Here is a 10,130-nt window from a genome sequence, read left to right on the forward strand (position 1 = left end):
TCATATCTTTTGAGTACATCATGTTGGCTTGGGTCATATAAGCTTGCCTAACACTTTTGTTCTTATTGTCAAAAGCTTATATGAACCAAGCATGTTAAAAACCTCATCTCTTTCACATACTCGAGGTGGTATTATCATCAATCACCAAAAAGGGAGAGATTGAAAGCATCTAGGCCCCTAGTTGGGTTTTGGTGATTAATGACAACACATGATTATTGTGACTAATGTGTGTTTTGCAGAGGCAATTAAGTTCGGTCACGGTAATGGAGATTGATTGGGCTATCATGGTGGTCATGCCCCTATGATGAAAATCATTTTGGTTTTCAAAGGATGGACGACAAGATAAAGGATGGACTAGTTCTAAGTATCGTTTAGAGTTGAAGGGACACTTAGAGTAGTTTATGACTTTGTTTTTCCTTTGGCCATACTATTAAGGGGGTATGGATGGGTAGCTTGACCTAGGTGAGTCTAGTGGGTTAGGTGTGGTGCACACTTGTCAAATCTATCACTAGGTAGCTCCAAAAAAGCCCTTAGATCCATTGGAGCAAACTTCATTCACGTATGATTGAGAGTTGGAAGAGAATAGAGGGTCAAATACTGATCAGACGCTGGTTTCGGTGTGACCGGACGCTGGCGCAGAGTTCGGTAAGTTCATTTGATCAAGGTGAAATCGTCTGGTGCGACCGAACGCTGAGAGGTGAGTGATCGGACGCTGAGTCCCAGCGTCTAATCGACTCCAGTAAGGTTTCAGAGAGGGAAAATCATGACCGGACATGTCCTGTCATTGCTGACCGGACGCTGTCCAGCGTCCGGTCACAACTTAAACACTAGACTTCGAGGAGAACTGACCGGAGCATCCGGTCAACATGACCGAAGCGTCCGGTCACCCCGCAGAGGCACATAATGATTCATTTTGAACATGGGTGTATAAATACTCCCTCCATTAGTGTGAGGGGGCACTTTTGCTCATTCCAATAGCTGAGAAACAAGAAGAGCAAGGTCCTAGTGAGGTGATTGGGATTTAAGAATCCCAAAAAGAGCTCTCATTAGTGAAAGCAAGAGTAGCAAAGTGTGCATCCACCCTTCTTATTAGGCTTGTCGTGGTCAAGTGAGAGTTCGTGCTTGTTACTCTTGGTGATCGCCATCACCGAGATGACTTGGTGGTGATTGGGAGCTTGGTGATCATCCGATGGAGCTTGTGGATGACCCAACTCAAGTTATGAGCGGTTGTGGGTGATTCACCATGACAGAGTGTCAAAGAATCAACCCGTAGAGAGCACTTGATCCTTACGCAGATCAAGGGGGAGCTACACCCTTGTGCGGGTGCTCCAACGAGGACTAGTGGGGAGTGGCGACTCTCTGATACCTCAGTAAAACATCACCGCGTTCCTCCTTCTCTCTTTACTTTGAGCATTTACTTTGAGCAATTCAATTCTTATCATTTACATTCATAGAATTGCCATGCTAGAGTAGGATTGGAACATAGATTGCTAAACTTTTATACGGTAGATCAATAGAAACACTTTCTAGGCACAAGGGGTTAATTGGGCTAACCGTAGGACTTAATTATTGCAAAGAAATTTAGAATTAGCCCAATTCACCCCCCCCTCTTGGGCATCTTGATCCTTTTAGCTACAACTCCTAACGAGCAAGGACGAAGTGACGGGGGCGATCAAGAAGTTCAAGATGCGCACGGAGGCCGAGAGCGGCAAGAAGCTCCATGTTCTAAGGACTGATCGCGGCGGTGAATTCACTTCGGTGGAGTTTGTTGCATACTGTGCGGATCAGGGTGTGGTGTGACACCACACCACATCGTACTCGCCACAACAGAATGGCGTGGTGGAGCAATGGAACTAGATGGTGGTCAGCATGGCTCAATCCATGATGAAGGCCAAAGGCAAACCGGCAAGGTTCTAGGGTGAGGCGGTGACCACGGCGGTGTTCATCCTCAACCGTGCTCCCACCAAGGCCCTAAAGGCCAAGACGCCATTCAAGGCTTGGCATGGATGCAAGTCGAGTGTGTCCTTCCTCTGGACATTTGGCTGCATCAGCCACGTTAGGAAGACGAAGCCGATCCTCACCAAGCTGGAGGACAGGAGCACACTGCTGGTGTTCCTGGGCTACATGGAGGGTACCAAAGTGTACTAGCTCTATGACCAATGCAGAGACAAGGTACTTGTCTCACACGACGTTGTGTTCGATGAGAAGGCGGCCTAGGACTGGAACTGTCTGAGCATGGGGAAAGCTGGTGGCTTCACCAGCACCTTCATCATTGAGCACTTGGTCATCCATGGTGGTGGATACGCTGGGGAAGAGGTGTCAAGCACTCTGGGAAGGGTGCCAAGCACTCCAACGATAGAGCTGAGCACTCCTGGGGAGGTGCCAAGCACTCCGAGAGGGGTGCCAAGCACTCTAGGAGTGGAGTCGGGAGGTTCTGCCATTGTCAAGAACAAGGTGCACCTCAATGCCCGAGGCTTTGTTCACCGTGAGGGCATAGACTTCGAGGAGGTCTTTGCGCTAGTAGCACGCATGGAGTCTGTCCGTTTGCTACTAGCCTTGGTAGCAGCAAAGGACTGGCGCGTCCATCACCTGGATGTAAAATCATCCTTCCTCAACAGCGAGTTAGCAGAGACGGTCTTTGTCAGGCAACCTCCCAGTTTCACCATCAACGGAGCGAAGCACAGGTTGCTCCGACTACGCAAGGTGCTCTACGGGCTACGGTAGGCCCCACGGGCATGGAATGCCAAGCTTGATGCCACACTAGGCGAGCTTGGGTTCATGAGGTGTGCAACCGAGCATGCGCTCTACATGCGACGATGGGGGAAGGAGGAGCTCGTCATCGGCGTGTATGTGGACGACTTGATCACCACCAGCGCGCATGCAGAGGACATCAACAGCTTTAAGCGCGAGATGGTGGCTCGTTTTTTAATGAGCGATCTCGGCACACTCTCCTACTACCTCAGCATCGAGGTGAGATAGGGGAAGGAGGCACTCATGCTCGGTCAAAGCACGTATGCCTCAAAGCTATTGGAGCAGAGTGGCATGGCTGAGTGCAAGCTATACGTGACTCTGATGGAGGAGCGGCTGAAGCTGACGAAGGCTAGTACTGTGGCATTAGTAGATGCAACACTCTACCGAGCATCATCGATGGTCTACGCTATCTAGTCCACATGAGGCCGAACATTGCATTCGCCATGGGCTACGTCAGTCACTTCATGGAGGATCCTAGATAGGATCACTAGGCTATGGTGAAGCGGCTACTGTGCTACATCAAGGGGACGGTGGATCAGGGAATCATCTTCCTCAAGACCGGAGGGAGTAGGTTGTAGCTCACTATATTCAACGATGTAGACATGGTGGGGGACATCGACAGATGACGAAGCACCTCTGGCGTGCTCGTCTTCCTGGGTTGGCTCTAATTTCATGGTTGTCGCTGAAACAGAAGGTGGTGACGCTATCTACGTGCGAGGCAGAATACGTAGCGGCAGCCATAGCGGCGTGCCAAGTTATGTGGCTACGCCGGCTACTGGGCGAGCTGACCGGTGTGGAAGCTCACCCACCAGCACTGATGGTGGATAACTAGCCCGCCATCGCCCTCGTGAAGAATCCGGTTCTCCACGACAAGAACAAACACATCGACGTGAAGTTCCACTTCCTTACAGACTATGTCGATGGAGAGTAGATTGTCATCGAGTTCGTTGAAACTGGTCGTCAACTCGTGGATGTCCTCACCAAGGCGCTCGGCCGTTTTCGACTCACGGAGCTGAAGAAGATGATCAGCATGGAGGGGGCTCTAGGGTTAGTAGCAGGATTAGGGGAAGAATTGTTAGATAATCTGTTGCATCCCTTGTATGAATGCGCAGCAGGGGAAGGCAGCGCCAAAAAGGGCACCCTGCTGCTACACTGTAGTAGCTGCAGGGGTAGGCGCTGAATAGCTCACCTGCCGCACTGTAGCCACAGCAGAGGCAGGCACTAAAGTCAGCCCTACTGTCATATCTCATTACTATAGCAGCATGACAGCTGTACTAGGACTAGATGGATAGAGTTGTATAAATAGTTTGCCACTACAACTCAATAAATAGAGAGTTCAGATATGCCATCTCCTATACAGAGCTCCAGTCAGCGCTGGTGTCTCTGTTATGTGTGTATGCTCTGTTCTTCCTCCCTTCTTCTACCTCTAGCCATAGTGTGTGGTCGACAACGATAATTCGCGGTCGCCATAGCTAGTGTCTGCTCTGCAACACTAGTGAGTGGTCGGATATCTCCCTACCGGAGATCCAGGGACCAACATTCATGTCTGTTGCATTAATGTTATGGCCTTCTAGAAACTTGTTGTTTATTTTAGGTTTGGTAATGCTAAGGGACGGGCGCAATGTCTCCCACATCTCTCTCAAAAATATCTATCCACTTTCTCGCCCATCGCACGCTTCACGGCGCCGTGCGGCCGTCCATCCGCTCCACTCCACATTTGCCACCACAACCATCTCCCCGCATGTGCCCCCACCTGTATTGCTCGCTTCTCGCTCCTACCTATCGCACGCGTCCACCCACACTCTCGCTCCTTGCTCCCGTAGTCCTACTCGCCGCGACGCTCACTCCCACGTCGCCCGCCTCTGCTGGTGCTCGTGGTGCCGTCATGCGCCTCAGGTCAGTCCCTGGCCGAGCCAAGGGCACCCATGAGCGTGGCCCATGCCGGTGGTGCTCGCCCCCCGAGGCCAGAATCAACCGGCCCTAACTCCCATATGTTGTAAATATACGTTAAGTGTTTGAGATGTTTCAAAGGTATGTTGCAGGTGTTTCATATGGATGTTGTAAAAGTATATTGGGATGTTGCTTATGTTGCAAGTGCTTCAGAGGCATGTTGCAAGTGTTTTATAGGCATGTTGCAAGTGTTTGTTTAAAATGTTTCATATGTTTCAGACTTATGTTGCAAGCGTTTTTATCTGAATGTTGCACATGTTTCACACCTATGTTGCAAGAGTATGTTCGAAATGTTGCAGTTGTTTCAGTCGTATGTTGGAATAATTGTTTTCATGTTGCAATTTACAAGTATTTTATCTAGATGTTGCATATGTTTCACACACATGTTGCAACTGTATGTTCCAAATGTTTCATTTGCTTCATTCATATGTTGCATCCAAGTGTTTCATGTTTCAGAGATACAGTCCTGGGGGCACGTCCTGGGCACCGGGGGATGGGGCGTGGCGAGCCGTGGGCAGATGGTCGGGGCGCATAGCGCACCTAGGATCTTGCGGAGGGGGCGTGCTCGTCCTTGTACCGGCTCTCGAGTCCCGCCTGCCCAGAGATAGAGAAGGGGATCAGGGGGAAGGAGCGGTGGGCGCAGCATTTCCCGTAGGCGTGCGGGCGTCCGGACTCGCGGTCGCAGAGAGAGATGAGGGGGCCAGGGGAAGGAGCGGCAGACGTGGCCTTTTCGCGGGCGCGCATGATGAAGGTGGCGTAGGCGTCCAGACACACGCTTTTGTCCGGACCTCCAAGGGCTAGCCTCTCCCTTTCATGTTTGTTGTTACTCGTTGCACTCAGATCCATAGTTGTGTGTCTCTATCTGTTCACGTCGAATCATATAAGCTGGTTTCACAGTATCCAAGTGCTATGGCCTTGTTCGCTTGAACTTATCAGTCGTACTGGTTTAGCGAAATAACAGTGTTTTTCTCTTACAATAAATCAACCGTTTTTTCAGCCAGCCGAACAGGGCCTATATTCCATAAACTTTGTTGCTCTTTTGTTTTGTCCACTAATCTATGATCATGTCTATTTTGTCCCGACTTGTGCAATTTTTGGAGGAAGTGTTAGGCATTAATGGTGTGCATGCTGTTGCCACTAAAACCCTGAAACTGATAGTGAGTGTCGAAAAGATAATGTTGCAGAAAACTTCTCTGATCCTGATCAAAGTAATCGAATATATTCTAATTGGAGACGAATGAAGTAACTGAAAATATTCGTGTTTCTGCACAGACGACTGAAAAAACATCAGCCTGTTCGGCAGGCTGTATATGCCTGTATCTCGCTTGGCTTATCAACCAGCCAACAGTGTTTTTCTCTCATACCAAACCAGCCAGCAGTACTTCAGCCCATGGCTTATAAGCCAATCCAGCCGAAACGAACAGGCTGTATACCTACCCCGCATGAGCCCTGTATGGCTGTATCACCTATTTCTCAACAAAAAAATAAAATAAAAATGACGTGCTCCAGTAGCTTCTTCCTGTATCAGACATGCATGCCTCCCCTTCTCTGAACTTCCTTTGTGCATACAACGCGAGTCTTCTAGGAACACAAGGCAGCTATGGCCTGCACACAAGCGTGTGTTTATATATACAGGCACTGGCGATCATTCCCTCTTCATCCTGCACGCCCTTAACATCATCTTTGTCAGAAGGAGGCACTCCAAATTGCATCCTCTCCTTCACTGCATCTCGAGTGCACGTATTTTAGCCTCTCAACTGGATTGCAGACCCCACTGCACTGCCAGTCAAACGACGCAACACAAACGTTTCCTGCTTGTGCTTTCCACTCACAATCTGAGAGGAAATTTCAGAGAGCAAAGATTGGTTACAACTTAGAAGAAACTGAGGTGCATGGTATATACAGAGGTGCTGAAGAAACTGACCTGGTGGTGTGCCACAACACATGTCCCTATCGTCGATGTGCTCCACATCTAGGCCGATAAACCATGCGCCGAGAGATACATCTTCGTTTGCATATTTATGCAATATGGGCCTGGGCGATACGATGAACATACATAGCTGCATCAGCTGCCACTCAAGAAAAAGAAAATTTGTCCGAGTGAGCACAAACCGTGCTCCGATCTTACTGGTTGATCGAGATGTAGGTGGCAAGATCCTTGGAGATGGCATATATCTGCCCTGTGGCATGGCGGAAGTACTTGTTCCCGTCTTCTCCAAACTTCCAGAACTCAGGCTCATGGTATTTTGCATTTCTGATGAGAAAACATCAGTGAAATGGAATAAACGTTAGCATCTAGAGAATTCCATGTGTTGGAACTTCAATTTTCTAGGCAGTTTTCAGAAGAATTACTTGTCAGAAAGGACTGGTCCCGACTTCATACAACCAATATACACCCGTGGTTTCAATTTATGCCGACCAAGGGTTGCGATGAGCATCCCTGCACATTTTACGCCAGTTAATAAATACTATGAATAGACCCTCTCCACTGTCGTCGGTGATTTTAGAGGTGTATATACTAATAGTCTATACTAAAGAGTAGTACCTAGGTTTACGTGAACATCGTCGTCCACCTTGACATAGAAATCTGCATCCCATAAGGCCACAGCAGTGGAGAAGAATATCTTGGTCTTTGCAGATAGCTTGTGGTACCCTTCAACATGATCCTGTAAGCATGTACAGTGTATCAGAACAATGTTTAACACAGATGACAGTCCCTCAACCAGCGGCAGAAAATTGATTTGGATGTTTGTGCTTCAACTTAAAGGGCAAATTAAAACAATGGTAAGTTATATAGTTAGTGAAGATCATCATACCAGCCTAAGAAAGTCGTGATGCATTTCATCCTCCGCGTCTATAGCTTTATCAAGGACGTTGTTTGATGTGGCGCTGCAACGCATAAAAACCAGTTTTTTACTTCAGTAAGTAAATGCATAAACTATTGAATATGTACAGCTTCTTAAATATGCGTTTGTAACGTATTCGCAAACGTTAAACTGAAAGATAATACAGTTAAGCATGCATACCTATGTCCTATCGTAAATCGGATGATGATTCCCTTCTCCTCCAGTTTCTTGAGTTTCTCACCTAATAAACAGCAGGTCAGTATGCAAGAGACAGAAAGCATTACTTAGAAATAGCAATCAGCCCTAATGGAGATTTCCTGCGGCATTGGATCTTTCAAAAAAAACAGAGAGAATCCTGCATCATTTCCTCTAGCTAGGAGCCTAGGAACAAGGAACACAATAAACAATCGCTAAGCAGCATCAGTCGGCAAAAAATCGCAGTGCATAACACGAACCTTGAGGCATCCAGGTCTCCCTCACAGAATCCCGACGCTTCCTGCTACTGAAGGCGGTGTTGATCCCAATCACTACAAACGCCCTTCTCCTCTGCTTACTTATACCACCTGTACTTTCCCCATGAAGCTCATTGCTGCTGCGCTTTGCTGCCAGCTCCATCTGCAGTGTGTCAATTGACTTTTCTAAGGATCTGAAAACAAAATGATACCCAAATTAGTCCCGAATTGACAGTCCGAGAGGCACTGATAGACGAAAAACAGTTTCTATGAACAGTTTTCAAGATCGACGCTGACTTACTGTATGGCCTCATGAGTCTTTGACACCTCCCCCATAATGTCACTATCTTCAGCTGGTTTCTGAAACCAAGAAAGGGAGGTTAACAGAATTATTACTCCTCGGAAGGATTACCGAAGAATTTGAGGGCACACGGTTTAGAAATCCATGTTAAAGAACATACTTCTTGACCTTGAAAAGCTTGCTTCACGTTTTCGCAATAGTACAATTTTATGTGCTTTATCGAACAGTGTAGTCAAATGCAGGAGACATTTAAAAAAAAAAGTGGTGCCAAAAACTACAAGAGGTACTTTATTAGTGCATAAATGGTGCATATTCATTTCCTCGTGTTCCCTAAACCGCCATAGTCTTTAATCTACGTTTTCGTGCCTGATAAATACTGCCATAGTTCATATAGTAGTAAACAAGACATGAATATGATGCCTGTAACAATGTTGAATTCAACAATGTCTGAAGTAGCAATCTGAGATTAGGTTCAGGGATTTATCGAGCAAGCCAAAAAAAAGGATAATAAACAGAAGGGGAAAAAAAGGAGAAAGTTTCAGAGGTTAGGCAGGCCTACCGGCTTGGCAACAAAATCTTCAGAAAGGCTCTGCAGCTCCCTGTCGTGCTCGTGCCACCGGCTCTGCACCACGACCGGGCTCGGCACCGATCCAAACCTGCCACGAAAACCGTCGCCGCCGCAGAAGGCAGAACCCGTAAGCCTTGCAGCACGCGCTGACACGCACGGAACTTACCGGGCATGGCTCCAACAAAGAAGTAAGAAGAACAGAAACCAATCTATTGACTCACAGGTCCGTGACGAGCATGCCGAGGAAGAAGCTGAGAAAGCAGAGGATCAGTATCCGGCGCGAGAGCAGCCGCCTTTCCGAGGCGGGGCCGCCGTTCTTGGGCTTCATCTCCGATCGTTCCGCCTCCCTCCTCCGCTCCGTCGTCGTGTCGTGTCTATCCTGGGACTCGTGCTATGCGTTTCGTGAGTCACACCATAGGCAAGCAAGGGGAGGGCGGCTTTATGCAGGTTCGACGTAACCGAAGCAGAGGAGGAGGGAAACACCAAGAGGGAGACGACGACTTAGTTTAATTTAATGGTGGACTCGGAGCAAATGCTACGTTCACGGCGCAAGGGTGGGAACGCTGTTTTTCTAGACGGAGACATAGGTGGGGAACGGGGATGCCTGCCTGTGGTTTAGAGGAAGCCTGTTACGGGGCTCCATTTTCTTTTTCTCTTAAATAAAATACTTAAATACATCATCAATTACTTCAAAATCAGTTTGCCTTTTAAGACACACGGAATTATTGATCAAGCCATACGTACTAAATTTGTTTTTTAATCCTAATGTGTCCTATATTTTCAAACAGAGGGAGTTTTTTTTAACTGTAGGGAGGAAACCATGTCATTTGACAGCTCACTTTTTCTAAATGAGATTTATAAAAAAAAACTTCCTTAAAAATCAAGTTAATAATACTATCTGAAGGGAATTAAAGAAAGCCCGTGCGTCCCAACTGCGATAACTGAGACCTAAAAAAGTGGCATCATTTTGGGCGCCGGCGGCCTGCCGCGTTGGCACCGGCATGGCGAGTTCCGCGTCACTTCCGGGTCCGCGAGCGCGAGGGACGCGGCACGGGACACGTGAGGGTGAGACCGCGGAGACCCACGCGTGGCAGCCACCTGGGCGTCCATGGCATCGCTGACCCTGCCTGTCCCTCTCAGACGGGACGCACCATCGAGGGCGCCGCGCCAGCAGCCGCCGGCGACGGCAAGGTGCGCCAGAGTTCTCATAGATTCACACCGTACGCGACACGGGTAGATTCGTTCACCGAACTACCAAAGCA

The 10,130-nt window shown here is 48.2% G+C and overlaps 1 protein-coding gene across 1 annotated transcript; it reads right to left on the minus strand.

The window, feature by feature from the left end:
• Positions 1–5,901: 5,901 nt before the first annotated feature.
• LOC136546349 (beta-1,3-galactosyltransferase 7-like) lies at positions 5,902–9,416 on the minus strand. The gene is made up of 11 exons (XM_066538326.1): positions 9,090–9,416; positions 8,860–8,956; positions 8,301–8,359; positions 8,003–8,193; positions 7,728–7,788; positions 7,518–7,590; positions 7,247–7,367; positions 7,054–7,141; positions 6,830–6,955; positions 6,626–6,735; positions 5,902–6,536 (listed from the first exon to the last, which is right to left on the minus strand). The coding sequence occupies exons 1-11, from the start codon at positions 9,194–9,196 to the stop codon at positions 6,388–6,390; spliced, it is 1,182 nt and encodes a 393-aa protein (XP_066394423.1). The 5' UTR covers positions 9,197–9,416; the 3' UTR covers positions 5,902–6,387.
• Positions 9,417–10,130: the final 714 nt, after the last annotated feature.

Source organism: Miscanthus floridulus, chromosome 3 (assembly GCF_019320115.1).
Source record: "Miscanthus floridulus cultivar M001 chromosome 3, ASM1932011v1, whole genome shotgun sequence".
Lineage (NCBI taxonomy): Eukaryota > Viridiplantae > Streptophyta > Magnoliopsida > Poales > Poaceae > Miscanthus > Miscanthus floridulus.